Genomic DNA, 17,005 nt, shown 5'->3' with positions numbered 1-17,005 from the left:
CGCTTCCTGTTTTATGTGCGTCTCCGTGTGCATTTCTGCACACAGGAGTGGAAGAGCTGCACAGGAGACGGGTTGACAACTCGACATGTTAAGAGCAAGAAAGGCTCCTACAAGTGTTGTCAGTCTGCAAAAATCGGAGATGGAGAAATGTCGACCCCAAACATAGGAAATGTCAGAAATCAAAAAATCTGCCCTTTTTTTTTTTTTTTTTTTTTTTTTTTAAATATCTGCTATCTGCTCACAGTGACTGTGCTGGCAGGGAGAGGCTAGCTCTAGTCCTCTCCTTCAACATCCATATGTGGCAGTATAGACATCTTTGCAAATGTTCTGACAGTGATTTCAGCACATTTGTTTGACCTCAAAAATACTCACAATGTGTTTGCTGTGACAGTGACTATAAACATAAGTTTTGATTGTTTGCAATAAAACTCCACACTGCCCCTTTAAAACAAGACATTTGTAAATATAGCCACAGGTAGACAACATCTCCGGATTGCATAATGTGTGAATATGTGCTTGTCTGTCTGTCTGTATAATTGAGTGAAAAATGTCTCTTGTATTGGATGGACTTAATTTCTGAACTTCTACAGCATCTTTAATTCAAATCATTTCTTTCAGTTGGCAGGTGAAGCCCAAGAGCTGTTCTCAGTGCGCCATGGTCCTGTGCGAGCAGCTCGCATTCTGCCAGCGCCTCATATCAGTGAGTAGCTTCTATACTTTAACCCTGCTTAAATATGGATCTCCCAACTTTACATCACATACTGCATATTCTAACTTCAAATGAGGCTTTGATCAGTATATCTGCATGTTTATTTTAAAATTGGTAATATTTTTCAACCCTCAGTAGAGACTTTTTGGGTACAGATTTAAAAGGAATGGTCAGACAGAAACTCAATACCACTCTCATGTCAATACAGTAAATGAGAACGTGGTTGTCTTGGCTAAGAGCTAGCCTGGCTTTGTCCAAAAAAACAAAAAAAGAAATCTGCCTACCAGCACTGCTAAAGCTCACTAATTAATGTGTTATATCTTGTTTGTTTACTTTGCACAAAAGCCAATGTATCAGAATGACAAGTTGAGGTTTTGCAGTGGGTTACGTGCAGGACTATGTCTCAGCTGGAGGCAGTGACTTCCTGGAGTCCTGTCGACTTTGTGACGTTGCCAGACTATCACAGAAGACTCCATTTTACAATACAGATATGAGAGTGGTATTCATTTTATTATCTGATTCGCTGCAAGAAAGGGAATAAGTGGCTTTAAAAAAAGACCCCAACTATTATTTTATGGGCAACATCATAGTATCTATTTTCAATTCTACTGTTTGCAACTATGCAGCTCCAAGACAACACAAAAAGAGCCATAGCCGAATTGGACAGAAGCTCAGCTGTTACTTTGAACTGCCACCAACAAATGCTCCCATAGCCTTATTTTTTAACATGACATTTTTCTTCCAAATCCACAAAGATGGCAGGAATATGCACAATACCTGTATGTACTTTTAAACATATATCCTTCTTATATCCTGGAGTGTTTTTCTGTATAATTTTAAACTCCTCGAAGAAAAAGAACTGGTTAACTTGATTTCAGCATGCAGCATCGACACTTGAAATGAAATTTTGTATGGCTCATCCTAATGCAGTTTTGGATTGTGGGTATTTTAAGTGGTGCTACATCATTACAATTAAAGAGTGCTTCATGCTGCTTCATCCTAATGTTAAAGTCGGTCTGCGATTATTGTTGGCCTGCTCTTAGTCAGTGGTGGCAAGCCTCTGAAGTTAGTGCTTTTTGCTGCCAAAGCCCTGCTGGAAACCTCTCAATGTACCTTCACTGTGCTGTTAGCAATCTCTCTCTAACTTTAAATCTACATCTTTTCTTAATGATTTTTTAAAAACATTTTGTTCAAGTAGACATGTATATTATGGATACTGTTTTCTTTCCCTGATTACACTTGATAATTGTAATCTTGTCTTTTACCAGAATTTTTTCTTCCTCATACTGTATCTGGTGCTGCCTAATGCCATTTTAGATTCACCTAACATTAAAAATAAATCAAAATTTTAGATGTCACCCTCTCTTAAATAAACAAAGGCTTCTTTATAGTTGCTGTCTTGCAGCAGAATTAAACAGTCACACAGGGAGACATCTAGAAGTCAGAGGTTATCTCAGGATAGGATAGAAGTAGATACCAGTTATTCTATCAATAAACAATAATGTAATGCTGCCAGAAGATGTGTTGTATAGTAAGTAGCAAGTCGGAAAGTATGAAATCAACTAATGCATGCAGAAGTTGACAAAAAAGGGTGGAGAAATGTGGGTATGATAAATATTAGAACACCGCAGGTTATTATAAATAAACCCTGGGAATGCATTGAACATAACAAATGGATGAAATCTGATGGAAGAGTAGGAGTATTCCTGCCTTCAGTATTTGAGTGATTGTGTTTTGTCCCAATCTTTTCTTCTATTAAGCTGTACTTTAACCCTTGTGTCACTGGCTCCATTGCCCCAGTCAATAAGTACACACAGCACTTTGCTGTCTACATGTTTTTATGGGCATTTTCAGTTGAAAATTTTGAAATGTTGGAAATTGGAAAAAAAAATTGCCAAACTAGTTTTATGCATGGCTGAGGTGGAAAAGTTGAAATCTTTACTAATGATAATGTCATATCTGCCAAGATTTACATTACATTGTTATTGTAATACTGGACATAATTTAGTTGCCATGACAGTCTGACAGGCCTGATAGCTTCAAAGGTTGCCAAAAAACCCAAGTATTTAACAAATGCAAAAACAATGAAATATATATAAACTCAGTGTTAAATTTACTATCGCTGATTGGTTGGAATAGTGTTGTGTGGCTTGGTTCAAGCTACTTTCTTTGATTTCCATGTACAAAGTCAAGGCAGTGTGGGAACATCAGATTTTTCACAACTGGTGAACTGTGAGGAGATATTCATAGAGTTCAACAAAAAGTGTATTGGATTTTTAACAAGTTTTTGGATTAGTGAAAAATTCTAAAAACATGTTTTCATTTTGTCATTATGAGTTAATTAGTGTAGACCGATGGGCAGAAATATAAATTTTATCCACGAACAATTAAATTCACAACACAGTGAGGCATGCAAAAGTGAATGGGGTCTGGTTTCTTTCTGAAGCCACTGTATATATTCAGATTTCTGCTACCACAACTACTTAATCTGTTTAATGTTTGCAACAATGTTAAAACATTTAAAGTCATATATAATGTTTCCTCAAATGCTAAAATGGTCACAGGGATGACAAACACATCAAACTGGTTGTTTTCAGACACTTGAAAGTTGAGTGCTTTGTAAATACCAGTGTTCATATCCTCAAAGCCATGGTGCAAATGGTTTAGTTGCTCCACTGATTAGATCCTTTCCAGACATGGAGTTTAAATTTCATCTCTGCAGGTGTCAATCAGTGCTGTGAAAGCTGCCATATAGCCCTGCTGGTTTGTGGCATTTTTTCGGCGAGAAAATCAACTTTTTGTTCTCAATCCATGTTCCGGTCTTTTGGCAGATTTCAACAACACACAATGGCAGCATTTAAAGAGTGCTGGAAGTGGATGAAAGCAGACCACAGTAATAAGAAGCAGCAGATAGCCTCGACACATGAGGAGAGCAATTCTCTCAGCAGAAAATAAATATGAATTGTACTACTGGAGGGAAGGACACTGATTGCAATCTGTTAGGGCGCAAACAGTGTTGCACTGTGGTGAGCCATTAAAAGGCCAATTGTCTGGGATGCAAGGCCGTGGGTGGGCGGACTAAGAAATGCCCGAAAATAGGTGTTGAATATAAAAAGCCAAGGTTCCCTTTTCCTAGAATAGAGAAGGAAGTGCTGCTTTTCTAAAGGGAGTATATGCATTTATCCACATCCTCCCTGGAGTTTACAACCTATGATCCTCTGTTGTCTTGCAAAATGAGGCAACACTGTTCCCTTGATTGATAACAAATGAGCATTGAGGAAATGTGAATATAGTAATGCACCTATTCTATTCAAATGTGCAAAAGTCCACAGAAGTCAACAGTACTTATTTCATTTGCCGCCAAGTAACAGTACTGTTACAGTAGTGGTCAAATCAGTTTCTCAGTTCATGCAATGTTGCATTTTTTTTCCCAAAAAGTTTCTTTTGGTAAATGTACCATTTCACTCAAGTCTCCAAGAGTTATACTTATATTATGGCTCAATATCTTGAGTGGGAATGATGTCTGATGACAGAAACATGAAAGAAGAAAAGACCTTGTTGGGAGTGTTAAAGGCTGGTAGGGAAGGCACTTTTGCTCTCATTCCATACCACAGGAACTCAGGCTGATTACTGTCAAGCCTCAAATTACAGTCTTCTAAAGGGTAACATCTTTCTCAATCTAAGCACCCCCATCCCCTCAATCCCCTGAACCTCCGCCTGTCTTCAAGAATGACACAATTAGGGAAAATATGGGAGAAGTCCACTTAGGGCAGCATGTTTTCTCTTCATTTTTAAATATGCCTGCTGAGTTTTTACTATGCTGTAATTCTACCCAGAAGCCCAAAAACCAGCAAGGAGACAGAAAATAATGCTACTTTTTGCAACATTCAGAAGATCTCTACAGCTTATTTCAGTTCTGTAATTTATGTTTTAATTATATTTTTCCTCAGCTTTTTCTTGAAAATTTTTCACTTTTTTTCATGATTTTATCTCGAGTTTCCTTTCACAAGTTCACACAGTAGAGAATCCATAAAAGGTAAAACACCAAAGTCTTAACAGCATGGGGATCCAGTATTATGGTCCAGTAACTTGCAAAACAAGGCCTGATTTTGGTCATCAAAAATGTTTGATGACCATAATTGAATTACAGGGCAGCAGTAGTAATGTAATCAGCACGTTTCCTGTCATGGTAATAGGCTGCCTGTTGAATGAGGGTGGGCAGCACTAGAGGCCTCACATGTTCGTTTAAAGAATGTCTCTCTTTGTTGTGTGCAGATCATTCTGTTTCTCATCTGCCTCTTCCTCTGACTCCTATTCCTTCTCAGGTCCTCTGAAGATGGACAGTTTTGCTGACAAGAGGCCCCTGCTGGGGGTTTGCAAGAGCACAGGGTCCTCTGGGTGAGTTCACACATCACAATAAAGCTGACATCACCCCCTTGTAGTCCGCTCCTGTCTTCTTCCATGTGCTAATATCCAGTATATGCACAATTCCAACCAAACATACTAGCAATTGCAGTTCCCAGTTGTGGTTCTTTTTAAGTTATCTGCCTCTATTAAATGACGACACCTTGTTGTGTACTATGATTGCAGCTAGATGTCAGTCATCCCTGGTTAGATAGCCTGCACAGATTTGTGTCGGCTGTCTTAAATTAGGGTTAAAGTTTAGGATTTGGACTTGCCTTGGTCTAGGTCTTGAGAGTTGATTCTGGACTTCATAGCCAGTAGTCAAGCTGTTGTAACTTGCAAAACAATGACTTTGTTCCCTTTCTGTTTCTGGTTGTTGACTTTTGGAATCTTGTTTGTTCAGCCTCCTGGTCTCTGCTCACTCTGACTAATGAGAAACAAGCGACACTATAAGCTGAGCTCTGACTGATAGCATTGCAGGTAGCAGTGCGGAAAAGCACATCATGAATCTATCTATGTTAATCAAATTCACATTTGTTCTTTCAGTCCCTCTGCTCTTTTCCAGAGGCAAAGGGGAAAACAGTTAAGTGATTCTAAGGATCTTAATACTTACTGTAATTAACAAGATGATAAGATACAGTGTGACTCAATGAAACAGGGACATAAAGATATAAGTCTTCACTGGGCATACTCTCAGAGGAGCACTACTTAAATGTACACTTAATTGAGGGAGAGAAACGTAAAGCAAGCTTTATGTACTGTTTTGTCTTTCAAGGGTGCAGAAAGGAGAGGAAAATCATTTCACTCAATATTATGAAGTACAAATCCAATATATCTGAAAGTAATTTTCTGTTAATAATAAGAGACATCAAAGGACACCCGGCGTCTTATTATGAACCCTTCGCATGCACCCAACTGGATATGGGCCAGTGATGTGGGCTTAGTAACTGTGATTCATGGATTCTTAGTGGCACTGTGGTTGGAATGTGAGCGGTACCTGAACCCACCATAGGGAGACATGAGAGAGATTAAACAGATGTGTAGATCCCTGAGATTTTCTGGGTTTTGGACCAGGGATGTCATGTCTTTGTTTAGTGAAAGAGAGTGAATTTAAAATGGGACAGACCCAAAGGCATCTTGCTTTCGCCTCCTCATACCCAGTCCATGCTCTCCCCCTATTCCCCCTCCTCCATTTACTTATGCTTGTCTTCCAGAGCAACACAAAATTTAACTCAATATATTCTCCCAGGGAAATGAAATAAGGAAGTCTGACTTCAGCTGGGCCTTGATGGAGACCACCTTCTTGATGTTTTCCAGGGACTGCCGCCCCTGTCTCTCTAACGCCGTTACGGTTGCTTCTGCTTTTCCTATGTCCTCACTGACTCTGAGACAGGCAGCATTTTGACGGTTTGGCGAATCACCCAGGCGTCGCTCGACACTAATGCTGAAAACATGCACTGTGTTGAAAAGCAGAAACCCTGACCTCTGGCTGAATGGCACAGCCTGGTCCTTCCTCCTACAGAAGTGCTTGGTAAATAACACTCTGGTTAAAGACGAGAAGGAAAAAGGCTTCCGGGGGCAGCGCTGTACTTTCCATTGGGCCTGTTCATAAACTTACTAAGGTCCTCACACAATTTTTAGCATATAATCATTTTGAAATAACAGCTTTTGTTAACCACCAAAAAGGATGCCGTCTTGACACTTAAATGGAAAACAGATTGGATCCTTGGCCGCTACAGCAGTGCTGGTTTAGAAGTTGGTTCAGTCAGCTCTAGGCTTAGATTACAAGATTTGCAAATTAAAGGAAAACCAGAGAAGGGAAAAAGCATGTGTGCTGAAGCCCTGTACTTGTGGATTTCCAGCCAGGCACACTCAACATAATTTTATCAATGGAAAGGATTATGCGTTAAGTCCAAACAATGTATGGATCCAGTGATTTTCTAGACAGTAAAGCTATATACGCGTCCCTTTCACTCTCTGTACCAGTGCCAGTGGTCTTTGGGAATTAGTAAAGAATGCTGGTGCCATTGCAGACCTTGGTATGTCTGCTCACATTTCTGGAAGGGATTTGTGTTTCCTTCCCGTACTTCATGTTGTTATTATTTTCATTCAGTTTAATTACATCCACAGGTATTAAAATTCTGGAAGATTTAATGCTGCTCTCTCTCAGTGAATGTGAATTTTATTGCCAAGGCAGAGGCGACTTAACTGTTTGTGGGTGTTTGAGTGCACACACTTCTTGGGCAAAAGTTCAGTGATGAATAAGCATGCTTTGTTCTCCAGAATTTGGGAACTATCAGTGACATTTCCAACCTCCGACTACCCCCTCACTCTATCTCCAAATGCTGAGAGGATGTGGTCCTTTTTTTTTTTAACCAATATAGTCTTCTTTCACCGCATAGATTACTACTTGATGTGCTATTTTGAGGTTCTGGCTAATATTCTGAGCAGATATTAGGGCCAATGTTGAGACCATAGATACATTTTTTTGGGGAAGGACCTTATCTGGGCTTTCATCTGCTTCATGCCATAAATGTCATTATCATTCCTATCATATATTGTTGTTTTATTTTGTAAGGAAACCCTAATTGCCATTTCAAGAGGCTGATACAATTCTGTTTCTGTTTTAATTCTCATTCTGTTTTCAAAATTTCTCCTCCATTTTGTAACAGTTTCATCATCAGATGACTAATGATTTTTCACTAAGTGAAATTATGGATTATTGTAATTATTTAAACTTTGTGGAATCTAATAGCATGTAAAGTGATAACTTTGATGAAATATGAAGTCAGTGTTGTGGATTTATCAACACTTGTGGTGGACAAGTGGTGAGAGATCACATTGCTGTCACAAAGGCGTAATTGTATCAGCAACATGACATGCAACGTCTAGCCTGCAGGAAATATATCACAAGAAGAGACACTTGTGTACAGCCACAACAAGCATGGCTAAACTAGTATTATATTTATGTATATATTTTTTCTTTAAAAAAGATATGCCACATAGAAAGCTGTCTATTTTTTTTCCCTACAAATACCTATTTCCAGATGTTGCAGATAATGTTGAACATGTTTTGTATTGATGAGTCACTCTAAAACTGAAATTATTAGTTGATGAACAAACATTAATCTGGAACTATTTTGATAATCAGTGAATTTTGTAAGTCATTTATTGATTGAATTTACTACAGTTATCAACAGAATGTGAAAAAATAACAGTTTTGATTTTTTGTCAAGTACACCTATGTATTGTCTTGCACAGGCAGTCCTTGTTTCTTATGATGGGGTGGACTTAGTGGTAATACGATGCTCCCTGTTTGTTTGGACTTTGAATTCCACAGTTTGCCAGTTCTTCCACATAGCCCCTTTTAAGGTTATATGTCAAACCTGTTGTAGTCTCAGCATACAGGATAGGACTCAGAACACATCCCTGGGGGACACCAGTGTTCAGGATGAGAGTAGAGGATGTTTGTTTTCCCAGCTTGACAGTCTGGGGACAGTTGGTCAGAAAGTCCTTGGTTCAGTTGCAGATGGTTGCGTTCAAGCCTGGTTCGTGTAGTTTGGACTTTATGTGGTTGGGGATGACTGCACTGAAAGCTGAACTAAAATCCAGGAAAGGCATTCTGACATACATGTAAGGGCATTCTAGGTGTTCCAATGCAGTGTGGAGGGCAATTGAAATTGCATCTTCTCTTGATCAGTTTACTCGATATGTGAACTGATGCTCGTCTAATGTAGCACGGATGGAATGTTTTAACTGGGCTAGGATTAGTCTTTCAAAGCATTTGGCTAGAAAACTGCCTCTGTGAATAAAAGGGCCTGCCATTATAGATAGATAGATAGATGTACTTTATTGAACCTGTAAGGGAAATTCTTGTGTTACAGCAGCAGAGACAGCAAAAGACCGCAACAATAGGTAACAACAAACATTATGAAAAAAAGTAAGAACTATAAATACTAAGAAATTATGTATTCCACATTGGGTGTGCAGTCTATTTAACACAGTGGAGTCTGTTCACCAAGCATTATTTATGCGGAGCCCACTTCCCTTCTTCATATGGGAATAGAAACTGGATTCACTACGAACTTTCTCTGGGGTTAGCAGACCCTAACACTAACAAAACATACGTATTTACATTAAGTTAACAAGAAAAGATTAGTTGATTCCTATGAAATTCCTAGTGTTTCGTGGTATTCCTTTATGATGTGTTAGTATAGATACAGTTACTGTATTAAAACAGATCAGTTTTGGAGAATGTTATTTGTATAGTACTTGTTTTCAAATCAACACATTTAAGTCAACCCACCCCAAGCATCCCACATTTGCACAGTAAATGTGCACAGGGTTCAAACTTTATCCATCTCTCCATTTTGTCTCTGAGAGGCATCAGCCTGATAATATCCATGCGAGCTGGTGTGGGGGGATTTCAGTTTCCAATCAAGCATTACTACACTGAAAAAAAATTGGAGTGACATTTACTTAAAAAAAAGCTTGGTAACAATTTCCACACAGTAATTCTTTGTCATTTTTAGATAACATCATGAAAGAAATGTAAGTTCCTCTAAATATATCTCAGAATATTATGGTTACATTAAAAATGATAAAAGAATGAAAAGTAAATTAAACTTGCTCTAAAGTCAGTGATCCTAAAAGATAGGTTTAAAGGTAAAATATGCAGATTGTTTGTAAATGCACTATTCAAAATCCATACGTTGGTTGCTGCATAGTAATTCTTTAAGTCCCTATTGGTCTATTTTCAGGGACTGTACACAGTCTGCTCCTTCCTTGCCACTGTCACGATACCAGAATTTTAAAGTTTGTTATGATGCTAGTATTTAAATATATATATATAGTGGTTACCTCTTTTGAGACTTTGTCACAAAGAAAAAAGGTCCTAAGCACACGAAATAGGATTTTTTTTTCCAAATAATAATCTGTACAATGTACTGGTACAGAAGACCTCACTAAACAGCAACCTAAATTTTAGGCAGGACAATAAGGACTAAACTGAACTGAGCTCTTGAATAAGCGCTTGCATATTTTTTAAAATAGCTTTTACCATGTTTGAAGTATCCTTACTTTTGACAACCCTAATTGCCACTTTTTCTCACTGGATCACTTCAGACAGCACTCCACATAAAACACTAGTCTAACGTCCAAGATTCGTGCTAATAACACATTTTAAATTCCACAGAGTGGAGTCACTGCAGATAAACATTAGCCAGGAACCCTCATGTAAACGTGAGCGTGCTGGAGCTCTGTGGTAAACCAGGAGAAATTACAGTTGCATTATTTGCTGTTTAACCACCATGAAGTGCATTGTGTTAGCAGCTAAGTAAGCTGAGAGGGCAAGTAAGGCGGTTTGGCTAGCAAAAGATGAATAGGTTATATCAGATTCTGTAAAGTCATGATAAAATCATCTTCTGCAACCAAAAATCCGGCCGCAAAAATTAGCGCGAGTTGCCGAATGTAGCATGTGTACCAGCATGAGAACTGGCTAGCAATATAATGTGATCAGCTAATGTTGATGTTGAGTATTCCGTTCTCAAATACTGACTTAACCGACAAGACAAAATGAATGTACAAAGTTAATTAAGCATACAACCTCCCCCGTTGCTTTGCACCCATTCATTTTAAGATCAAATGAAGGACAAATCCATTTATAGTTCAAATCAGTCATCCTGGTCCAGGTCCCGTTGGTTAGGTGTGTCTCTTGAAGGGGAAGGTGCAAACTCTCCTCTGACGTCACTCGTTGAGTATGCACAAGGTTGCCAGATTCACTCCCATTACCCGAGTACATTTTTCTTTGTTGTGTCAGATTGTGCTGTCAATACAGTAGTTTAGTTAATATTACTTGGTGTGAATGATAAAATTTACATGTCTAAATGAGGATACATACTTACAAGCAAACACCAAATAAAAGATTAAATATAAGGTGGTATTTTAAAGTAAAAGCACTTGAATAATTTAAACCAATATTAATATAATAATTACAAGGCCAATTTTTTTTTTTTCTCAGCGTAACAAGCATCAGCCTCGTAATAATCAGGTCAGGTGTTCTCTGCAGTCCCCCAGTTGCAACACTGTGTCTGTTCATTATAATTTTCTTTAAATCTGTTACCTTAGTTACCTAAATGCACAGGCAGAGGTAAGAGCATGGAAAAAATAACTTGATACTCCTGAACATCTATTTTTAATTCTACTTAAAATCCTGTAGTGAAATGATGCAGGTTGTTAATTACTTGGTTGCAAGCAACAAATTCCACTTAGCCCATGCAGACACACACACATTTGATGGCAAAAGCCCATTGTGGCACTAAGCCCTTGTGTTTCAGTGCATTTTCATGACAGGTTTTTCTCTGTGGACCGGATGTATCCGTCTTCTAAAGTGTATTAAATGGAAATCATAGAGCATTTGTACAAAACGACCCACCAGATTAAGGGGATTTGGAGAAGTGATGCTTTTTTATCCACCATGAGGTTATGGTGTTCTTCACTGTCACATTATGACCACCCACAGGCACATGCACACACATGCTAATGCTATCAAAGCCTATGTTTGGAGTAGATGCTATCATCAGGGACGTTATCCAGGTGTCTCCATATACATTTAAGTTACACTCTTACTGCTATTATGATTTTTTGTGAAGCTGTATTGATTATATGGTCACAATGCTCATCATGCCAGGGTTAGTATCCAAAGACACTTTCCACTGGTCCCCAGAGTTTGTCTTCAATTTTGTAGGCAGGAATGTCATGTTCTCCACTGAAAAAAGTTTAGATGAAATCATACCTGAACCCTTTTGTCATGCTCCTGTGTGGATATGAGTGTGGCTGTAATCTGGTCTTCCACTTCCCCTTTTTCATTGCCCCATGCACATACACATACACACTTGCTCAGTGAATAGGCAGGGCTGCAAGACTCAGGCCTCATTCCAGAGCGTTTATTTTGACTTGCATGTCTGCTTTATGTCTGTCGAAAATGTGTTCTGCCTTGCCAGTTTTCCCCCTTCAAATAGGAAGTCAGATTAAACTCAGTAGTACTGGAAGTGGTGCATATAAACACACCCGACAGGCTGAATGATTAGTAATGACTTTTCAAACCTTAACCACATCCCCATTCCCTAAACCAGGCCTCTGTGGTCAAAGCAATTAATATTTTATTTTACTAGCATTTAAACTCTCCCATTCCCTTTGTATTAAACCAAGTATGTCAGAGTAGTAATGTATTTTTTTCTTAGAAATTGGATTAAATATATTTGAGCAGTGACATGGTTATGTAACACTGCTGATTCTTACCAGGACCTGTATTTATCAAGCAACTCAAATCATTCTTAACTGGCTGAAAATCTTTGGATTCATCTTCAATCCTACTTGCAGGTCTGTAAGAAAAATATTTTATCAAGATTGTTAAATTAGAAAATTACTTTTATCTCAACTAGTATGTAGGCGAGCTCTAATCTGTTTGTAGCTGCCAGTTTTTTTTGCCTTCATTTAATGGGGACAGTGAAGACGGACAGGAAATGAAGGGAAAGACATGCAACAAAAAATGTTGTTGTCATGCAGGGTTGTGTTTGATTTACATCAATGTTTAGATGGGTGGCACTTATCAAAATAACATCCAGATGAATGTCAGGACCCAAGCTTCCCAGCAGAGCATTGTATTGTAACAATGATTTATATGAATGAATTATAACATAATTAATGTTATTCACTTCACCTGTCAGTGGTTTTAATGTCATGGCTGATCAGTGTATAATTATAACTATTATAAATTTACAAAATTAGCTAACTTTAAGTCAGGTTTGTGTTTGTATTTTGTATTTCCTACTGTGACAAATCCCACAGAGTTTTTATCAGCTGTGTCTGTGTCTACCTGCTCTCTGTACCTGTCAGTCCTTTGTCATTCGGTGCTGTGTCCGTTGTGGCATCTTCTTCAGTAACGCTGCCACTCGTGTTTTTGTTAACATTTTCTGTCGTCATTTTCTCTTTTATCTTGCTCCTGATGTACTGCTGCGCATGGCTGCAGTACCCAGAACATTAGCACATGTGCTATTCCTGTGTTACTCCTGTTACTCTGTGCTGTGTGGGTCAACCTAACCGGACTTGTCTCTAACTCTGTTCCAGCCACATGATTGGTTCAGCGTGGCACTATTCTCATTATCATTGGCTTTTCATATTTTCTGTCAGAATACAGGTGGAATGAGTTCTATCCATCTGTGTTGGATAGAGGAGAGGTTCTATTGCGATATATATGATAATATTTTATCGCCCAGCCCTAGCTTCAAAATATTTACTTTGTGCAATGATATAGTCCTCTCAGAGTGCCTGCCATGCTTGGAATGCTCCCTGGAAATCCTATTCTGTAACTGCATCAAGCGCTATCTACATCACATGGTGGATCTCCTCCATTGTGTTTAAACGGTCAGTTTTCAGCTCGAATTTCAGCAGGTGGGAAGCAATGCATAAAAACGTGCTGTGAGCAGGCACATTATCACGATGGAGCGCCCAGTTTCCATCCTACCACAGTTCAGGTTGTTTGCACCTTATGTCCTCTGTCAGACACCTCAGAATGGTGCAGTAGAACTCAGAATTGACACTCTGACCCACACCAAGGAAAAAGACAAGCATGACATACCTTTGGTCTTGAAGACTTCCACTGCAAAGACTGCAGACTGGTCTCTGGATCGAAGTTGTAGACCCACCTCTTGTCACTGGTGATTATCTTTGACATGAATGATGTCATCACAGCCATGTTGACAAGGATCCTCGCAGACTTCAAAATGGTATTGCTTTGACTCCATGGTGAAATCGCAAATGTGCACCTGTACCTGTGTTACACAAATCCAGATGTTGATTGCATATTTTTAGTGGAGCAGGATGCAAGTAGATGGGTGGGTGAGTGGGATTAATGAGAGAATCTTGAACCTCCAGCAGGCGGGGAGCTTTCTGTAAAAGCTGGAAAGTGAGTGTTGAGAGCCAGAAGAATTGGAAGCTGATGAAATAATCATTATGTCATTTGCATTGAACACGCATGTTGTATGTTGGCTTCAAGCTGTCCTCTTGCTTGTATCCTTATGTATGACCAGATACAAGATGAACTCAAAAGTTTTTAGACACAGCTTTGGCAAAGCAAAAGAAAGAACTCTTCCATTACCAGATGTTTCTTGTGTCAAGTGCTTTCATTTAATTTAGACAGAAACTTGGCACACAGGGCTAAAATGGCTAAAATTGGATCCAATGCAAGATATAGTTTGTGTAATGAATATTAATGTCCACTCCTGTCAAGGTAAGAAAGAATAAGCTGAATTTATGGGCTGCCTATATAGTGGATTCAGGAATTATTCAGATCCTTTCCCTTTTTGCACTTCATTGTGTCGTAGATTTAATTGTAATTGGATATAATTATCATTTTTCCACACAATCGACATAATCCGTAATAACAGACCAAAAACATTTTCAAATTTATTGAAAAGCAAGAACTAAAATCTCATCTCAAATGTAATTTACAAAAGCATTCAGATCCTGACTTCATTACTTTGGAGAAGCCCCTTTGGTGTCAATTACAGCTTCAGATCTTCTTTATAAGCTTTTTATACCTGTATTTAGGCAGTTTATCACATTACACAGTCACAGTCAGAATCCCAAGGCCACTTCAACATTGTCTTTACTGTATGCTTCAGGTCATTGTTGTGCTGAAAGACGAACCACTGAACCATTGATTGAGTGACTTTTTGGCACCTCACCTTACCAAAGCCCTTCTCGCCTAATTACTCAGTTTGGCTGGACAGCCAATTATGGACAGCCAACTCTAAGAGTCCAAGTGGATCTGAACTTCTTCCATTCCATGATTATGGATGCCACTGTGCTCCTCGGATCAATACAAACTTTACAAAAGGTTTGATACTGTTGCCCTAATCTATCTAAGTGGGCACAGGCTTATCAAAACTGGACAAGTGAAGACTGGAAAAAACATAGCCATCTGATGAATCTTGATTTCTACTCAGGCGTACAGATGATAGGGTCAGAATTTAGCATCAACAGCAGGAATACATGGAACCAAATTATGTTGTGTCAACAGTCTAGGCTTGTGGTGGTATAATGGTTTGGGAAATGTTTTCCTGGCACACTTTGGTCCCTTAATACCAATCAATAATTATTGAATACCATAGCCTATCTTAGTATTGTTGCTGAATTGTGCATCCCTTTATGGCCACAATTTCACAAAGCAACCACAAAGCAAAAGTTGTCTCTGACTGGTTTCATGAACATGACAGTGAGTGCAGTGGCCTCCCTACTTACCAGAACCGGATCTGATACTGAACATTTTTGGGATGTGGTAGAATGGGAGATTCATGTCATCATGCACCAGAAAACATAAATTCTAAAAATGTTTTCATGTTGTCATTTTGGGTAATTGAGTGTAGATTGATAGGCAATTAGCACAATGGCAATTTCCAATTTCCATTCAAAATTAAAACTACAACACAATAAAGCATGCAAAAAGTGTGATTGTCTGAATATTTTGAGACCAATATAAATAAATTTCCATATTGAATCATTTTTAACTGCTACACCATTTACTGAAGATTTTTTTCTTATCTTTTTCTTTTTTCCTTTTTTGTAGCCAGTACAGTTTTTTAGGTATAATGTGAAGCTTTAATATGGGAACACCAAGAATAAGTAAGAGTACATGGCCACACGTGCCCACACTGACACACACACACTCACACACACCCAATATGTCTCCAAAATGCTGGCCATTATACTCTATGTGCAGTATTTAACAGTGAAGGACATGTATTTTTGGCTGCTCAGACATGGTGTGGTGGTTGAACTTTTTACCCTAATTACTTACTAATGCCTGCAGCTGCTGGAATGACTGTGGCTCCCTTTTGGCCCCCAGCAGGCTCTGATGTGGCTAGTGTTTGTAGTGTATGGTGGTGCTGAGTTTGAGCTGAGAATGAGAGGAGTGGGAGTGAAAAACAAAACAAAGTATGGAGTATGGAAAGAATGTTGCAATACAATTCTTTTCAGCTGTCATAGACTTGTAGGTGCCGATATGATTTTACATGCATATTTATAGTGCTAAGAAAATCTGAAAATTTGAACATATAATTCCATGAAAAGTGAACAAATACTAAATGGACCTTGAAGTCAGATTATTTGGTCAATTTCATTTTCCGAGGTCAAAAATCAGCTTCAAATATTAACTTTATATCTATGTATATATGTGTAAATCACGTTAATACTGTGTTTACAATGTTTACCTTTCTTGTTGCAGTGGAGAGTTTGTCACTATTCTCTCATTATCCAAAACCTTTCTCAGTGGCTTTTCTGTCGTACACAGAATAAAATTCTAGAGAGAACTTTGACAGCTTGTTGAATGCTGGCATAAACTAATCGATATTGGCAGTGTTCATCTAGTTTCGGTATTCACAGGCCTGTATCAGTTGAACCTTGGTGAAAATACCATTCTTCAGAAGTTCAACAGTCTCCAATTGGAGCATCAGAGTTTTCTCTTTCAGCAGAGCCAGGCTAGACTTCCAAACCGAGGTTGTATTTGTTTAGGATTCCCACAGCATGTAATTGTCATTCACATTTGGAGAGCTTATAAAACTTTGCACCAGTCGGAAATGTGGTGACGTCCCTTCCTTGTAAATAGATTTATTTGCCTGCTTTTTAATTCCCATCTATGCTTTCTTCAGCCACATGAAATCATGTGGTTTTGATCTCCTAGTTCAATTCACGTTCATAAAAAGATGTGAGCCAAGTCTCTCAGCCAGAGGGAAAATGCTCATGGAATAAGCACAGCATTGATGTGTAAATTAAAATAACAGATGTTAACATGTTTCATCAAGGAGAGAATACACAAGCAAGATTGTTGATAAT

The 17,005-nt window shown here is 38.5% G+C and overlaps 1 protein-coding gene across 4 annotated transcripts in view; it reads left to right on the top strand.

Moving 5' to 3' along the window:
• bcas3 (BCAS3 microtubule associated cell migration factor) overlaps positions 1-17,005 on the top strand; it is a 313,902-nt gene that overhangs the window by 12,931 nt on the left and 283,966 nt on the right. For all 4 annotated transcript variants that reach the window (XM_018701002.1, XM_018700994.1, XM_018701022.2 and 1 more), the window contains exons 6-7: positions 619-700; positions 5,035-5,107. In XM_018701002.1, coding sequence (XP_018556518.1) covers positions 619-700; positions 5,035-5,107 — 155 coding nt within the window. The remainder of the gene's footprint in view (positions 1-618; positions 701-5,034; positions 5,108-17,005) is intronic.

This window comes from Lates calcarifer, linkage group LG21, assembly GCF_001640805.2.
Source record: "Lates calcarifer isolate ASB-BC8 linkage group LG21, TLL_Latcal_v3, whole genome shotgun sequence".
Lineage (NCBI taxonomy): Eukaryota > Metazoa > Chordata > Actinopteri > Centropomidae > Lates > Lates calcarifer.
Note: the sequence above shows the minus strand (reverse complement) of the source record. Positions and strands in the feature narration are given on the sequence as shown.